Genomic DNA, 18,497 nt, shown 5'->3' with positions numbered 1-18,497 from the left:
GCTGCGCCTGGCCCGGCCCGAGCGCATCGATGACCCGGAGCTGGTGCTCATCGTCGGCGCCCTGGGGCTGGCGGTCAACGTGGTGGGGCTGCTCATTTTCCAGGACTGCGCCGCCTGGTTCGCCTGCTGCGTTCGGGGCCGCCGTCACCGCCCGCCGCAGCTGGTGGAGGGCGGCACTCCTGGCCCTTTAGGGGCTGCCCAGGACGTGGAGGGCCAGCGACACTCGGCTACCTCGACAGCCCCGGGTTCGGACTCGGCCGTGATCCTGCGGGGAGCCTCGATCGAAAGGAAGCGGGAGAAGGGGGCGACCGTGTTCTCAAACGTAGCAGGTGCCTTTCGGTTGCATCCTCTGGACCAGTTTGCCCTCCCCTCCTCCTTCCACGCGGTCCTCGCCTTCTCGCCCACGCCCCTTTTCTTCCTTCCTGCTGTTTTTTTTTTTTTTTTTTTTTTTAAATTTTCCCCTCCCTTTTCTTCCTCCCATTCATTTCCCTTACAGTCTCACTTCTCATCCGCTAATTTAACATCTCCCCCCGTTTTTTTTCTTCCTCCGGATCCCCAGGCCACCCTAACTTCATTTCCCTTCCCCCATTGTCTCTCTATAAAAGTATTGATTTTATTGGAAATTAATCCTTATTATTGAGCAACTGATAGCACTCCCCAATCCTCCCCGCCCTTCAGAGGTTGCTATGTGAACTTTGTTTTTCTCCTCCCCTCTTTGCCCTTGCTCCTGGTCCCTTGGGTGTCATGGGTTTAGGGATAGGGGTGGGCTTCTCTTTTTTGTTCTGATTTGAAAGGAAGTGTGAATGAAGTCTGAAGGTGAATGCTAAGGCTATTTCAAGGCCAGAATGTACTGTTCTGGGCTGAGTGTGTGCAAAGGTAGGGTCTCTCATAAGCTGGTAGGAATTCAAAATAACAAAAGCTTTATTTTGAGTCCTTGGTTTTTTTCATTTGTAGAACTTATACACAACACAAGGTTTCTTCTTTGAATGCAGGTGATTCCCTGAACACTCAGAATGAGCCTGAAGAGACTATGAAAAAGGAGAAAAAGTCCGAGGCCCTGAACATCAGAGGTAGGATTGACGTTGACCTGTGTGAAATCCTTCACCCTGGTGCACGTAGACTGTGCCGTACTATTCATTACTGTTTGACTCCTAATAGGGTAATGGTGTGTTCGAAAGTAGGTCAGCTGCATGCATAGACTATGACCCTCATCTCTTGCCTAATCACTGCATCGATTCTGAGTAAGAAACTAGTTGCTAATGATTATCTTTGCTCCACTTAGACCCACGCTGATACCGCTGGCTCCACAGCTCCATACATCAGTGCCCCCTTGTTAATTTACTTGATTTTGCCCACGCGTGGATGTGGCTAATGTACGATGCAGCCTGTTTTAATTGAAAGTGATCTTGATAAAGGAGGGCCAGAAGTAGGCGAGCTGCTTCCCAAGGCTGTGTTGTGTGCATTGTGAATGGCCCTATGACTTCAGTCGTTCCTTCCAGAAACTGGCTTTTGTTGGGGACTCTTGGCTCACTAAAACCTCCACTGCTAGCCAAAGTAGTAGTCCTGCTGAGGTCCATGGAAGGCACCTAACAAACATTCTTCTCATATGTTCAAGTTGGCTCCGGGGGTTCTGTGCTTTGTTCCTCACTGGACACCATTGTATTCAACATCTCTCCTTCTCAACTTCTTGGCACAGACTTTGCTTCTGAGTGATAGGGAGGATGGGGGGGGGGAGTGATGTTGATCCCAATCTTGACTTTGGGAATTTCCACAAAGACTAAGCAAACATTGCCTTCGTATGGTTTTGGTGGGGGAGGGGGGAGCCTGTAGTGGGGCTTAGATGGAAATAATGTAAGATAAAATGAATAATCCAGAAGATACCTTTACTTTTGAGAGTCACAACCACTTTACAAAGTGACTCTGATAATGCACCATAGGGAAAATCCAAAAATAAGAGCAATAACAGGACATGAATTCCTCAAAGTTTCTAAGTTAATTAAAGAAAAAATTTTAATGCAAAACAATTAGCCCTGCTATAGATCTGGGTGGTGAATTGTTTTGGAAAGAGAAAACCTGTAAAGAAAACTCACCATCCTATAATTTATTATTCTGTTTTTTAGATTTAGTTTAAATAGATAGATAGATGATAGACAGATGACAGTAGAGTTCACTATCTTAGCACTTTAATTTTTTAAATGTTTCTTTCCTTCTTTGCTTCTTTTTTCAATTTCTTCTTTCCTCTCTCCCTTTTTCCTTTTTTCCTTCCTTCCTTCCTTCTTTCTTTCATGAGAAAGAGCAAGACAGTTACCCTGGACATGGTCTTGCCACACATTGATCCTCCGCCCTAACCCCCAAGCCTTCCAGCCGGCTAGGATGATAGACGTAATTGCACATGCTCCCAGGATGTTCAGGTTGACTTGGGAGTCTAAACTAGGGCCTCCTATATGGCTCTGGAATGGCACAGGGATGCCCTCCCACCACGACTACTGTGGCTGGGCCATAATTGTAAAAACATAATGAACAGAATATGTTTTAACTTTCCAAAACCTAGTCTGTTAATTCTCTTTATTCTTCTGTTCCAAAGTTAAGAAAGAAAGGAGGTAGGTGGAAAGGAGCAAAGAAGAAGGGTAGGATCCGGTAGATATTACGGCTTTGCCTGGGAAACTGGCATGATCTTGCTAACTTTTAGCTCTAGAAAAATGTCCACAGTAAAATGCTTTGTTGAACCTGGCCGAGGCCTTGGTCCACAGGTGCTGACTAAAGCACACGTATATAGCTTCTCATAGAGGTGAATAATGCAGTGCTTAAGTGATTGGAATTTGGCCTTGACCTGCCTGCATTTGGGTCCAGGCTCTGTCACTAGTGACTATTTTGTCACTATGTGACAACAGAAAAGTTATTTTATTTATTTACTTATAAAGAAGTTTTTGCTATATGTCACATGCACTTGCCAGAAAGACAGAGCAAGACGGAAAATGAGAAATCACCCCCAGGGGAGATGGCCATGCCACAATCCCTTCTCCATTCTCCTCCCGAGATTTTGGGCACGCATGCACATGTGCCCAGTGTGACTTTAAGCTGATGGGTCCAGGACTTGAACTACAGTCAACTACGTGGGAGTAGTTGTAACCATTATGCCATCTGCTAGTCCCTGGAAAGTTATTTAACTTCTTTAAGCCTCCAATTCCTCATCTTTAAAGTGAGGACAAGAACAGTACCCATGTCATGGTATTGCTGAGGACAAGAATAGTACCCATGTCATGGATAATGCTTAGTCTTATGGTAGAAGAACTAGCTGAGGTTTTTATTGAGTGTGTACTTTGTACCAGACGCCATTCATGAGTGAGTCATTCAGTAGTCAAGGCAATCTCACATGATGGATACTGTGGTCATTCAGGGAGTGAGTGGAGTTATTGGGCTCAACCTTGTGCTGTTTCAGTAAGAGTTGGCTTGGATCATTCCTGAGTTGGCTTGGATCATTCCTGGTTCTCCTGATGAGTCCCTATGCTGTGGCTAACAGGGGCTTTGCCACAGTTCCATGTCTAAGATGAGGATGGCCTTACCTGTGCCTTCATCTTGGAGCCACCATTCAGGAAAAGGATGTTGGAGCTGGGAAATGGACTTCAACCCTTTCACTTTACAGATAAGGAAACAGGATGCAGAAGTTTGGCAACTCCCCCAAATCACCTCAGCCAGCAGCAGAGACACAACTGGAATTTTGGACTCCTAGTCCACATTTCTGGCTTTTGCCATGATCACGCATTGCCTCTAGACTCTAGATGGGGATGGCTTGCGTCTCCAGTATTCACAGTCAACTGAAGTTACATTTCTAAAATTTAAGTGTCGCTTTAGAAAGCAGGCTATGGGCCAACTGATGGTAGGGTGGTTAAGGTGGCTGGATTCCACCCAGCTGACAATACAGTTCAAGTCCTGGATCTGGTAGCTCGAGAAGCACTGTGTGTGTATCTGTGTGTGTGTATGTGCATGTGCATATGTGCACCCAAAATCCTAAGGAGAATGGAGGAGAAGGGATTCTGGCATGGCCATCTCCCCTGAGGGTGATTTCTCTCCCTCTCTCTCTTTCTCTGTTTTTTTTTTCCTTAAAAAATTATCTTATATATTTATGTATTTATGTATGTATGTATGTATTTATTTATTTTTACATGAGTTCACCAGAGAAAGACAGAGAGGGAGAGTGAAAAAGCAAGCCATCAGGTCTGGGATTTGAACCTTGGTTGGCCATATGAGAAGTCCAGCGCCTTAACCACCATACCACCTCCTGGCCCCCATGTGTTCTCTGTTTCTCTCAGGTGAGCATACATGCCCTGTAGCAAGCTAAATAAGAAATCAGAACTGCTCTTCTACCCCAAGATCTGCAGAGGGAGCAGTTGATGGGATTCCTGTGCACAATAACTATTTCTTAATTTTTTTGCAACTGTTTCTCTTATTTCATTGGGAATAATAACAAAAAATGAGTTCTAAGAAACACACTCTGTCTTCTCCTGCAAAATACAGTAAAAGCACAGTCCTTTCAAAATCCTCACCAGTGTGCTATGTAGTGATCAATTTTGTAAACTCAAACACAAAACATTAAAACAAAGTGTTGCAACAGTGTCATAAAGACCATTAGCCCATTTTATTTCTCTCTCTTTTCTTTTCTTTTCTTTTCTTTTCTTTTCTTTTTTTTTTCCTTCCTTCCTTTCTTTCTTTCTTTCTTTCTTTCTTTCTTTCTTTCTTTCTTTCTTTCTTTCTTTCTTTCTTTCTTTCTTTCTTGTTTGGAGAGATTTTTGTTATAGGGCATGCAAACTTGCCAGAGAAACAGAAAGTGAGAAATAACCCCCCAGGGGATGGCCACACCACTATCCCTTCTCCTCTATTCTCCTCTTGGGATTTTGGACACACACCCACACGTGCCCTGAGTGAATTTTAAGCTGCCAGGCTTGAGACTTGAACTGCAGTCAACTACATGGGAGTCCAGCGACATAACGATTATGCCATCTGCTGGTCCCAGCCCATTTTATTTCAGTATGCACATAAGTAGAAGAGTAGTAATCCTCTCATCAGTTGAAAATAAACCCCCTTTGATGAGTTGTGTCTTTTTTTTTTTTTTGATGAGTTGTGTCTTTATGAATCTTGCTTTTTTTCCCATAAGAAAGATCTCATCCTTTCACAATGACTTGTGAATGCCCAGTCTGAATGCACCTTGTTTCCAGTTATCCGAGAAATCCAACAACATTGACAGCTTTTCCATGTGCCGGAACACTCATCAAATTTCAATTAATGTCATGTTGTCAATGTCTGGTACATGCTAGTTTTGGGGGGAGGCGTTTGTTTTTATCTGAAGACAGCAAGTGCCGGCCAAGCGCAGAGGTTTGCAAAGCTACTCTGTGACTAATCAGGTGACTGAGTTGTCTAAGTGGTGATCTTTGTCTCTCAGCTTTATCTTTCTGAATCACAGATGATCACATCCAAGTCTTCTTAGAAAATTTTACTGCATCCAGAATAAGGTCTACACACCGCTCACACTCACAGGCTTGCTGATCTGATGCCAACACTCCTTTTACGCATCTCTGCCCTTCTCTTCACTCCTGCACTGCCTCACCTCCCCCACCAGCCCTTCCCTGCCTCCTCTCCTCCATCCTACTCAACATTCCATGCACAAGGATAGGGAGGTGAGAAGGGCTTCCACTCTGTAGTCAGGTAGATCTGGTTTGAGTTCCGTCTCTGCCTTTTATTAGTGAAGTGACCTTGGGTAAGTAACCACCTCGGTGAGCCTCAGTCTCCCATCCATGTAATAGAGAGAGCAGCGAAACCGCTGCATTTTTGTGAGGGTCTGCCTGGGTGCGTGGGGGGCCAGGAGGGCACATTGGACTAACTGCCCATTCTCATGGAAAACATTAAGTCTTTCTGTGGATTAGGGGGGAAATAAGCTTGAAAGCTACTCTAGGGACTAATAGTTGGGTTTCTCTGTAGGAAAACCTGACACTGGAATTTAAACTTCTATGAAGTGAGATGCGCAGTGCATCTCCAGTCGGACTACAGACTGATACCCTTGCTTGCTCTGACACTTTGTAGCTGAGTGGTCTTGGGCAAGTTATGTCAGGACTCTGTGCTTCAGTTTCCTCCCTTGTGAAATGGAGAGCAACCACCTTACAGTCCTTAAGAGGACTTACTGTGTAAATACATGTAATATTCTTCAAGCACTACGGGGCGCCTATGTGTTCGTTAGCACTGCAATGATTCTTTTATGAAGTAAACAACAAGAGTTATTCTATATTATGGGAGTTATGATGTAATCAGAAAATACCATTTTATTGAATGCCTATGTTGTGTGCCTCCAGCACTATAATATTGAATCATTAGAAAAGCCATGATGCGTTTTTGTATAGAAAAACCATAGAAAAATATGACTTTTCCGACGACCCGATATAAACAAGGAAAATGCAGAGTATGACCCTGATGTTCATGTTATTTATGATCTAACAGGGAAAATGAGGCTAACAGGCATGAAATAATAAGAGGCCAGGGACTGTCTTCCACAGTGGACGCAAGCATTCTGTACTGCCTGGAAGTAATGTAAAGCTTCGATTCTTAGTTCCTCCTAGAGGAACAAGGTGTGTGGAACAACTCTTAGGAAAATTTTGAGTTTCTCTTCTGTGACTCAGCACAGGGAGTGGGAAGTGAGAAGCTTCTTTGGGGATAATGAGGCAGAAGCGGGCACCGAATTAGGGCACGTTTAATGAGGGGCTGGCAGGTGGTGTGGTGGTGAAGAAGCTGGACTCCCACATGGCTGACTGCGTTTTGAATCCCAGACCTTGTGGCTTGCTTCTCACTTTCTCTGTCTCTCCCTGTCTCTCTCTGGTGAACACATATGTCCTGTTGCAAATTTAAAAATAACACTAATAATAAATAAAATTAAATAATTCTTATAAAAAGAGAACGAGAGAAAGGAAGAAAATGTTTAGTGGATATATTGCCAAGATCCTATTCGGTAGGTAAGCACTCAGCTGAAAGGGAACACAGGGTTCTTTTTATTCCTCTATTTGGGGAAAACTTGCACACTTTACATTTAGTGTGTTTACAGAATGCCATTTTACTCAGGATATTACTCAGAATCTTGGGAATGTTGCCAAGAGATGGAATTAGCCCAATTATAGCATCTTCCAAGTGAGATTATTCAGTCTGAGCCATAAGTGAGTTAGAAATTTGGATTATTATTAATTCTACTGAATGCGTCTGTGGGTTGTGTGGAGAGACAAAGCAGGCCCTTCTGAATAGATACCCTTTCTTTGAGAACAGTGTTTTAGAAACTTTTCTGTGCATTTGAATTACCTAGGGACCTTGTGAAAAATGCAGATTTGCATTCAGTAGGTCTGAGGAGGGGCCTGAGATTCCGTAGTTCCAACAAGCTCCTGGTGATGCTGACTCGGCTGGTCTGCAAACCATACATTCAATAGCAAGATTCTGATGTTGCTTTCTGTAAAAAACAAATGCAAAACAAAACAACAACAAAAAAACCCCAAAACTTTGCATTTATGCAAGGGGACTTGAAATGTTTTCGGAAACATGGAATTAAAGTACAAATTCATTTGAGTGCAAAAGCATTTTAAATCCATGCATGGTTTTTGAATAATACTCATTTCTCATGAATGTTTTAAAGACCTCTCATTTATAATCCTTCTAGCCAGACTTTCCCCTAATTTATTAAATCTCAGTCTTATCTAAGGCTAACAAACAATTGGGGACCCACATCTCCTTTGCTGAGGATCACATGTTTCTATATCACAATTACTATCTTTAGAAACAGCTCCTGTAATTAAAGGCACCCACAATTTTTATGATTACCTATAGAATTCTGGTGTTTTTTGTTTTTTTTTAAATAGATTTTGCTATAGGGTATGTGCACTCACTGAAGAGAGAGACAGAAAATGAGAAATTACTTCCCTAGAGGGATGATAATGCCACAATTCCTTCTCCTTTATTCTCCTTTTGGGATCTTAGGCATGTGTGCACACATTCCCGGCATGAGTTTTAAGCCTCCGGGTCTGGGACTTGAACCGTGTCCAACTGCATGGGAGTCCAGTGACATAGCCATTATGCCATCTGCTGGTCCCTAAAATTCTAATTTTATTTTATTGTGACATATATAACTTTACACAGTGAAAACATTGCTGGAGTCCCTGTTTTTGTAGTCCTTTTAAACCAGATGCCGTTAAGTGACCACAGGTGCATGGGAGGTAGGCAGATGCCCGCAGGAGGTGAGGAGATGGATCCCAGTAGAGGGAAGACAAAGCATCATAAGAAGAGCCACCGTGTTGATGTATCTTAGTTTCCTGTCCTCTTAAAAATGTTTAAAACAACTTAAAGCACAGACATTTGTCTGCAAGAAAAGGAAATCATTTACACAGTCTCTGTATTCTGGCTTGGTGTGGTCATTTCACCGGGGACGGCTGGTTCAGAATATTCCTCTTCCTATGTTCTCAGAGTCCTGAGATGGAGCCTCAGTTGTGTTTTCTTTCTACCTTTCTTTCTTTTTTTTTTCGAAGAGGTTTTTGCTAGAGTTTAAGCTGTGTAGTCGACTACATGGAAATTCGGTGACATAGCCATTACGCTAACTGCTGGTTCCCCTCAGTTGGGTTTTCTAAGAGCAGTTGCCATTATTTTTTTCATTCTGATCCATTCTGCTGTTTTATTTACTTATTTATTTTTTAGAGATATTTGCTATAGGGTGCATGTGCTCGCCAGAGAGACAGAAAGCGAGAAGTCACCCCCCAGGGGGATGGCCACGTCACAATCCCTTCTCCTCCATTCTCCTCTCGGGATCTTGGGCACCCACACACATGCACACGCACCTGGCATGAATTTAAGCCACCAGGTCCAGGATTGAACTGCAATCAACTACTTGAGAGTCCAGTGACATAGCCATTATGCTAACTGCTTGTTCCCCTCAGTTGGGTTTTCTAAGAGCAGTTGCCATTATTTTTTTCATTCTGATCCATTCTGCTGTTTTATTTACTTATTTATTTTTTAGAGATATTTGCTATAGGGTGCATGTGCTCGCCAGAGAGACAGAAAGCAAGAAATCGCCCTCCAGGGGGGACAGCCATGCCACAGTCCCTTCTCCTCCATTCTCCTCTTGGGATTTTAGGCACATATGCACATGCACTTGGCGTGAGTTTTAAACTGCTGGTCCAGGACTTGAACCACTGTCAATTGCATGGGAGTCCAGCAATGTAACCATTACACCATCTCCCGATACCCGTTTTACTGTTCTAACCAAAGAACAACAAACTACACGGGGTGTTTGTATACTTGGAAATGCGAGTCACCAAAAGTCACATGATTCCCACACTTGGATTTGTGCTTTAGTGGTCTTTTTTCTTGGCAGGTGTTCTTTTGCATGTGATGGGAGATGCTCTGGGGTCTGTGGTTGTGGTCATCACAGCCATCATATTCTATGTGCTTCCCCTGAGACCTGAGGACCCGTGTAACTGGCAGTGCTACATTGACCCCAGCCTGACTATTGTCATGGTCATCATCATTTTGTCATCTGCCTTCCCGCTCATTAAGGAGACCGCTGCTATCCTGCTGCAGATGGTCCCCAAGGGCCTGAACATGGAGGAGCTCAGTAAGTAGACTGGATTCTGATCTAGAACCAGAGTTGATGATTTAATGTCATTCAGGCCAAAGCACCAGTATTATTTCAGAGCAGGTTGGTTGATGTATGCTGCGATACTTCAAATCACCAGATGATGGACACATCTCTCATATGTTTGCAACCTAGTAAGGTGACTCAGAGCTTCCAGAGCTAAAGACCCTGTGTAATCCATGATTCTCTGACTCAACTGTAGAGCTTTGAGAAGGTTAAAGCTTGGCCAATACCAATTCCTAGGCTGTTTCCCTTCATGTCAAAGATTTATTTTAACTCAAGAAGGCCAATTTGGCAAGAACTTTATTTTTATTCTCCTTATCCTGAAAACATGAACCATTCATATGCTAGATCCTGCTTTCCAGTGAATTGACTTTTACGGACATGGAGGTCACTATGTCTCTCATAACCCTGCCCAATGCTGCTGGTAAAGGAGTTGGTGGGGGTGGGGAGTGAGGCACCTCATAGAGCCAAACACACAGCATTGGCTAGGCCTTCCCAGGAGCTAGCTCATTACACGCTAAGTACGGTTCAAAGTGTTTTATTTAAATTAACTCATTTTAATCCTTCAAACAATCCTATAAGGTTCTATTATTCTTCCTCGGTTACAGAGAAGGAAATGCAGGCACAGAGGGGCTTGGTTGATGGCCTAACTTCGTGAAGGTAGTAGGTGACTCAACTGGTATTTAGTAGGCAACTTTAACAAACACTAGGTGGTTGCGGAGTCCTTGCTCATCATCACAATTCAACACCATCTCTCTTAAAACACACTCTTTCTAAAACATATGGAAAATATGGAAGAGCCCACAGAAATGGCCACACTTAATATATTTTTCTATGCCCACTCCAAAAACAAGAAAGAGCATGTCTCGCATATAGTTTATCTAGTGGTCTTTTCAATGACAAACACCATACGTGCATTTTCTCATATCCTTAAATATGTGACTTATTTTTTCCATAGCTGTATTATATTTCATTACATAATTGATTTAACTATTTCCTGTGTTTTTCATTTATACTAAGAGCATTACCCAAATGCTTCTTGTACATGGATATTGGGTTATGTCTTTTAGGTTAAATTCCTAGTGCTAGAATTGCTGGTAAAAGATTTCGATCCATATTGTCAGATTATCTCTTTGAAAAATGGCATTCCATGTTATAGTCCCACCAGAAATCCATCAGAGTGTCCATTCTCTTGTATATTCAACACCCCTGGGGATTTATTTCTTTTTTGTCAAACTTATTTTCTTGAATTACTTTTTTTTTAAGCTTTGCAATAAGGCATGTGTGCTCTTTGGAGAGAGACAGAGAGATACAGAGAGAGGGAAAGTGAGAAAGTGCCCCCAAGACGGGATGGCCATGCCACAATCCCTTCTCTGTTCTCCTCCTGGGATTTGGGCACACATGCACATATGCCCAGCAATGTTTTCAAGCTACCAGGTCTAGGACTTGAACCACACAGCTGACCTTGTGGGATCCAGCTGCCTTTATCCCCACAGCACCTTTTGGCCCTTGAATTACATTTTAATGTGTGTATGGAAATTGAGAGAGGTGAAAGTAGATTATGGGAAAAGGTATCTGTGTAGGTATGCCTATTTTTTTCTTCCTCTTATGCTTAGTGAATCCAGTTATTTTGGTAAAATATTTAAAGGGACTAGTCCCCTTCCATAGTTTCATGTTTCAGATGTAACATTCACTTTGGCTCTTATTTGCTCTTCTCTATCCTAGTGAGTAAACTCTCTGCTGTGCCGGGAATTGACAGTGTGCATGAAGTACACATCTGGGAACTTGTAAGTGGAAAGATCATTGCCACCCTGCACATCAAGTGTCAGAAGGACAAGGGCTATCAGGATGCCAGCATAAAAATTCGAGAAATCTTCCATCATGCGGGAATCCACAATGTGACTATCCAGTTTGAAAACACGGACTTGAAGGAACCCCTGGAGCAGAAGGACATACTGTTGCTGTGCAGCTCACCCTGCATCTCCTCAAACTGTGCCAAACATCTGTGCTGTCCTCCCGGGGCACTGCCTCTGGCCCACGTCAATGGCTGTGCTGAACACAATGGCGGTCTCCCTATAGAGACATACCGAAGTGATGATCTTAGTAGAAGAGATGCAACAGAAGTGGCTATTGAAGTGTCTTTGGACAGCAATCTGAGCAACCGTGGACAAGCTCTTAAATCTCAGGAGGACCAATGTTATGTAAACAGCACACAATTTTAATCTGATACCCATCTACCTGGACTGCATAGTCGAGGCACTTCGGAACCACTTGCTTGGCTTGTGGAAAGAGCTTTGTGGGTTGTAGGCTCTGACCAAACTGGCCGTGTGCACTTTGTGTTCACAGGGGTTGGCTGTTGGGATTTTAATTGAACACATCTATTAGTTTCTATGTGGCTGGAAACCCCTCTCCATTACTCTGAGTGTCTCATGCTGCTCTTCAATAGTTTTACCTTGAACGTTATTTTCTAAGGCAAACTGCACTAATATACATATCAGGGTCATAGTGGGCTGGGACCCAATAACTGTGATGCAGGATTCAAAGTAGTTCTTGTTTTTAAAGTGATTAAAACTTTTAGCTGTGTTTCTGATGAGTTCAGAGCCAAAGTATATTGAAAAAATTGAAGTACCGTTAATTGCTCTGATTTCCCCATTCTCCTTAAAGATCATACAAGAGAAAGAGGTATTTTTGACACTGCAGAAATATCTTTCTTTTATTGGATTCATTTTTGAATGAAGTAAAATGAATACCTACTAAGGTAAAAAAAATGTTCTTAGAAAATTAGAGCAGGTAGAGTTTAGTGTAGGTGGGATGGGAAGGAAAAGTGTGTTTGAATCATCGCATTTTGTGAAGTGAGAGAAAACTAGTGTTTATTTTCTGCTCTAAACTGAACTGGAGATGTAGGGTTTTTCAAGTGTTTAAATGTGTAATACCATTTTTTCCTAAATGCATGAAATTTCTACTTCCTTAAGTGTGACACAAGTACTTATATACTGTCTTTTAGAGTCAGTCCAGCTAGGACTGTTGTCCTTTATTGCTTTGATAATGATTTTCCTATTTGTCCAAACTTTTGTCTTCTTTTATATGATCACGTTGATCTGTGTAGCATTTACTAGGGAAAAAAAAATGAGTATTTCTGGGATAGACTATGTGACATCGAGTGTTCACTTCTGCCAAATAAATAAGCTAGACTACCTTTTCTTTAAGTAGACATATTTTTAAAATATTTATTGTAGTTGCCAACTAATGACTTAATGAAAAAGTTTATGCCCAAGGGATACATGAGAGTTAATTTGATGCTGCCTTTCATGTGTTTTGAGGAGCTTAGAATTTTCTTTTATGTTTCTGTCCCATATTACCAAGTTCAGATAAATTTATTGTAATCTGATTCAGACCCATAACCAAATTATACTACTAGTGGTGAAGTCTAAATATTTAAATGAGTACAGTTTCATAGGTTTCAGAAAAAGGCAGATACTTCACTAAAGAACCAGTATCTCTGACAGGTTGCGATATTGAAAGCTATCTTTTTTTAGGCTACGAGCCTTAGGTCTTATTTAGAATCATCACAGGGTTCATTGGAAATGCTAGGTTGATAACAGAAACAGTCTCCACATTTTTCAGAACAAGCATTAATTTAAAAAAAAATTGTTTTAGCCTTAAATTCAAAAGCTGAAATAAGCAGTTATGACCAGCAGGAGAGGTAAATCTTTATTCCTTGAAGATTTATTATCTGAATCTACACTGGCCATGAATTAGGTAAATAGAAAAATGCCTAAAAATATTTTCATGACTAGAAGTTTATTGTGCTAGTTTATATGAACTTCATAAGCTAAAAAAACAAGGGGGTAAAAATAAGATCCTATTTCTGTTTTTAGTATAAGTGTGGCATGTACTTACACAAACCAGAGGATTTGCTGAGAAACTCACCATGGTGGAAACAGGCCAGATTTGCCTGCATAATAATAAATATTGGTAGAAACACCTTAGCCAGGGCCAAAGAAGAAATTTATTTTTTCTATATTTGAATTTGATTTTATATCACTCTGCCTTATTAAAAGGGAAAAATTGTCATTTCACAGTTTTTGTGCAGCTGGTTAAAGGAATGCATATTAGTTTGCATCCAAACAGTGCTCTTTAATTAACCTTTAAAGTATTTTTCTGGAAAGGAAAAGGCGCTTAATACCAATATAATTAAATCTAACCTCAGAAAAATATCTCGATTGACCCTTATGCACATACTAAATCATAGGCCATAGTGAAATAATACCTTTTTAAAAGATAATTTGGCTGAGTGCATTTAATAATGTCCAAACAAATTAAGTGCCACTTTTTTTATGTTGGGTTAGTGACTTGCAGGGGTAACTGACCCCATGGTGCCTTCTGTATATTTTTATTTTGGTTTTTATTCTCTTTTCAATTGTCCTGTCTTTAATCCTCCCAAGGAAATGTGAGAATTTTCTTTTTCCTTTTTAAGCACTCTGTTTAATGAATAGTAGATTTAAAATGACCTTTTGTTTTCGATTAGAAATTTGCCGCAACTCAGTTTAAAGTATATGCTTGTTAATTCAAGAAAATTCCCTCCCTTTTTTTCTTTAAAGAAAACTGGAAATAGTTTTTCTGTTTGTTTATTTTTTGGATTTTTTTTTTTTTTGAGACTTTTTTGTCATAGGGTGCATGTGCTCTGTGCTCCCTGGAGAGACAAAGAGACAGAAAGCTAAAAATCAACCCCCTGGGGTCGGGGGAGATGGCCACACCGCAGTCCCCTCTCCTCCATTCTTTTCTTGGGATTTTAGACACTCCTGCACATGCACCTGGTGAGAGTTTTAAGCCGTCATGTCCAGGAATCGAACTGCAGTTGTCTCTGTGGGAATCCAGCAACATAACATTATGCCATATGCTGATCCTGGAAATAGGATTAAAAAGGCATCTGTGTGTGTGTCAGGTTAGGGCCAGTTCTGTGTGGTAACAGGCCTAGCCTTCTAGCACTTACTGCCCTTCTGCCCTGTTATTTCTAGAGAGAGTCCTTCCCACATTATTTCAGCCGTGGCGTTAGGAAGTGATAGTGTGTCTGATCCATTTTCAATTTCTAGCTTTGTTTTTGAAAATAGATGTAAACATTTTTTTAGATCTGCCAGTTATGAATACCCCCAGGGCTACTAAGCTCTGGTGTTGACAGGAAAAAATAGTATCCATCTAATTCTTTTATAAAACATAAATATAAAATAGGGAGACATTATTTGAGAAAGAATTAAACATATTCTCCAGATTTAGGTACATTTTTCTTTTCCTTTCCTTTTATTTTTTTTTTCTTTTCTTCACCAGCTGGGCAAACTCTAGCAAACTCTGGACAAATAATCAGAAATTCCAAGGTTCAGTAACAGTGGGAATTTATGGGGGCCAAAAAAAAAAAAAAAAGAATCATTGAGGTAGATTTTGGGCTATAGTAAGAAAACTGCCTGCTTAAACCAGGGTCACTCAATCTTGGCATTATTGATACTCTGAACTTGGTGATTCCTGATGTGGGGATCTGGCCTGGGTTACAGGGTAAGTTTAGCAGCATCTCTAGCTTTACCCACAGATGTCCATAGCATCTCCCAAGCTGTGACAACTGAAGAGGTCCCCAGACATAGCCTCATATCTTCTAGCAAAATTTTTCCCTTGTGTTCTGAATCACTGGCTCAAACAAGGGTAGTTTAGGACATTGTTGATGAAAGTCTGATATTCTTTTAATATAGTCAACTTTGCGGGATTTGCTCTTTCTTTTTCTTAGAGAGAGATTTTTGTTGTAGGGTGCGTGCCTTCACTGGAGAGACAGAGACAGAGAAACATAAAGCAAGAAATCATCTCCCCCTCCCCCCCCGAGGATGGCCACACTGCAATGCCTTCTCCATTCTCCTCTCGGGATCTTGGGCACACACAAACACACACACACAATGCACCCAACGTGAGTTTTAAGCTGTTGGGTCCGGGACTCAAACCACGATCAACTGCATAAGCGTCTAGTAATGTAACCATTACGCCATCTTCTGGTCCCAGGATTTGCTCTTTCCAAAATATACTTAAAGGCAAGGTCAGACTAAAAATTAAGAGTTGTTTCTGCATAGGAACTTTGGATACTTAAAGAAAAAATAATTTTTTAAAGTCCTAAGAAATTCTATTATACAAGTCAGTCATTATGACCAAATGAAATGAAGAAAAAAGCATGTTCTCACTATTTTGTAATGATCTCTTCAACTCAGTAATATCCTCAGTTTGGAGTACCCCCTTCTAAATGAGATTGGGTAATATCGGTCTGATTGATTCATGGAGTTAAAGTGTTTAATTCTCCTTCACGTTTAAAATGATCAATTTTACACTCGATTTTTCTCATTGACAGTTCCTGGTAAGCAGCTCATCTTAGTGCTCATGACAAGTTCAGTGGTTAAAAAAAAAATCATTATTTATGGTTAATTTGATCCTTCACCAAATTGTACCCATTTTCTCCAAAAGGACAAAATACATTTTCTGATTTTAATGTATTCTGCTTTTAAGTATAATTTCACACTCCTACAGTTAAAGACTATAAGAAAGACTGGTTTAGGAAAAATAGGAGAACATGTGAACTGATTGGGATTTCAGATTTAGATAAATGATCATGGATTGAATGTCTGTTTTATTATTGTTTCACTCCCTTAATAAATTGTCACCTCTTGGTGCTTCTGAGAATATTTAAAAGAACGTGGTCAGAGGTAGGAAGGAGGCTACTGAACTGGACAACTAGTTTCTCAAATGGAGCTTGCAGCAGACTAGAATCCTGTATGTAATCTAATTGTTCCTATGAATTTGGAGTTTACCTAATGCAAATGTGCCATTTTCTGATGCCTCTTAATTCAAGTGTTTTATTCTGGACTTTTTTGTTTACATGCAACTTTCTTGAATGTTTGCTAGATGATCAACTGTCACCTCTTACTATAAAGCTAAGCCAGAGACATTGACTCTGCTCTGAATTCTAATGAGAACAACCCCAAAAGGATGTTTCAGGGAGTAGCCTCTTCCTAGAGGTCTGAGGTTATGTTACAGTATTGTGGAGTTTTGTTGCTTAAGGTCCTCCTTCTGTCTGCACAGGCAATTTTGCCAAAGTGTAAATCCTCACATTTGAAGGAATTGTTAAAACTCTAAGATACAAAGTTTAAATAATTCATTATTAATTGCATGTGGATCCCGTAATGACGGATGTGTATATGCATACCTTTTAAAGGTGTAAGATGCTCATTGGTGCTGTAAATGAAAATGTTTTATAAAATAAAAACATGACTGAGATATGTTTGGAAATTAAACAGATAACCGAAAGTAGTTGACTCAGTTTGTCTTTGTCACTTACCCTCATAAACTTATTCATAGCTCCTTGGATTGGTTTGAATGAGCTGGCCCCAGTTCTCTTCATTTTAGTGGGTTTTTCTTCATACACCTACTGTTACCTCCACCTATTGCAATGTCATAAACTGACACAGCTGTCTTCTTTACTGTAACCTAAGCTGATCAGGTTTTCTAGTGGGACATATTTAGACATGGGCTACGCAATAGTGTTTGCCTAGAAGGGGAGGTCCTTGGATTTAGAGAACAGTGGAGAGATTGGAGTTATTCTAAAGGAGCCTCATAGATTTGGGAATCTCTCCAATGAGTTGACTATAATATTTACAGATACTGAATGAACGGAGTAGTCTCCCAGTTCTCTCAATTGCTTTTATTTCGTCAATAAGTTAATCAATTAATCAGCATATACTTACTGTAAACTTATTGATTACTTACTGTAATCAGCATATACTTATGCAAAAGACACTTACTTCTTAGGAGTTTATAGTCTACATGTGAAGCTCAGTAAGGTAGCCCAACATTTTTTTTTTTTTTTAGAAGGCAGACCAACATTTTTTTTTTTTTTTTGAGAGTTTTTTGCCTTAAGGCACGTGCGCTTGCCAGAGAGGGAGAGAGACAGACACAGTGAGAGGGAAAGGAAGAAATTACCCCTCCCCTCGGGGGGGATGGCCACGCTGCAATCCCTTCTCTTCCATTCTCCTCCTGGGATCTTGGGTATGCACGCACATATGCTTAGCATGAATTTGAAGCCTCCAGGTCCGGAACTCGAATCGTGGTTGGGCCATGTGGATGTCCAGCAATGTAACCTCTATGCCATCTGCTGGTCCCAAGGCGGCCCAACTTTGCAGGAGGATTACAGCCCAACTTTGCAGGAGTCCAGTTTTGCCTTGAGCTAGATGTGTTCTAGTGCTCATGCACATTCCAAGCCCTGGGCAGCCTCTGCAGTAGGGGAGGACTACACAGCACTTCAAGACCACTAGCTTCCTTCAGCAGTAAGTCTGCAGGAGGACTGAGCCTAGGGCTTAGAGCAGAGAATCTCTGACCACTCCACCTAAAAGAGAGCCCCATTTCATTCTGTCTCCTTCCGTGCAGAATATATCTTCATAGCACCATCACTTTTTAACAGTATAGTCTGCATTTATTTGTTTATTCCCTATCTCTGCCACTGGAATAAGGCTGGTATAATCCTTCACTGTGTTTTACTTGGACGTATTAGGCACCTAGTGGTAGCCTAATAAATATTTGTTGAGTGAATGGGTGAATGGATGAATGAATAAACATATGAATCAGTGAAGAGTTGTCTGTTACTAGTTACAGGCTTAGATAGATTATCATCTTTGAGGTTTAGTTTCCTTTCTTCCTCCCTCTGTCTCTCCCCATCTCCCTTTTTCTTTTGCCAGAGGGCATGTGTGTTCACTGGGGAGAGAGAGAGAAAGAGAGAGAGAGAGAGAGAGAGAGAGAGAGAGAGAGAGAGAGAGAGAAAGAAAGA

At 41.1% G+C, this 18,497-nt stretch overlaps 1 protein-coding gene across 1 annotated transcript; it reads left to right on the top strand.

The window, feature by feature from the left end:
• Nucleotides 1-14,058, top strand: SLC30A10 (solute carrier family 30 member 10; the record flags this gene model as incomplete). The annotated part of the gene is given in 4 exon segments (XM_006140231.3): nt 1-329; nt 993-1,070; nt 9,389-9,628; nt 11,378-14,058. Coding segments are annotated over 4 exon segments (1,144 nt in total), but the record flags the coding sequence as incomplete, so codon positions are not given.
• Nucleotides 14,059-18,497: the final 4,439 nt, after the last annotated feature.

The sequence above is a fragment of the Tupaia chinensis genome, unplaced genomic scaffold (genome assembly GCF_000334495.1).
Source record: "Tupaia chinensis unplaced genomic scaffold, TupChi_1.0 Scaffold000026_1, whole genome shotgun sequence".
In the NCBI taxonomy this organism is placed as follows: Eukaryota; Metazoa; Chordata; class Mammalia; order Scandentia; family Tupaiidae; genus Tupaia; species Tupaia belangeri.
This window is presented reverse-complemented; position numbering and strand designations above follow the sequence as displayed.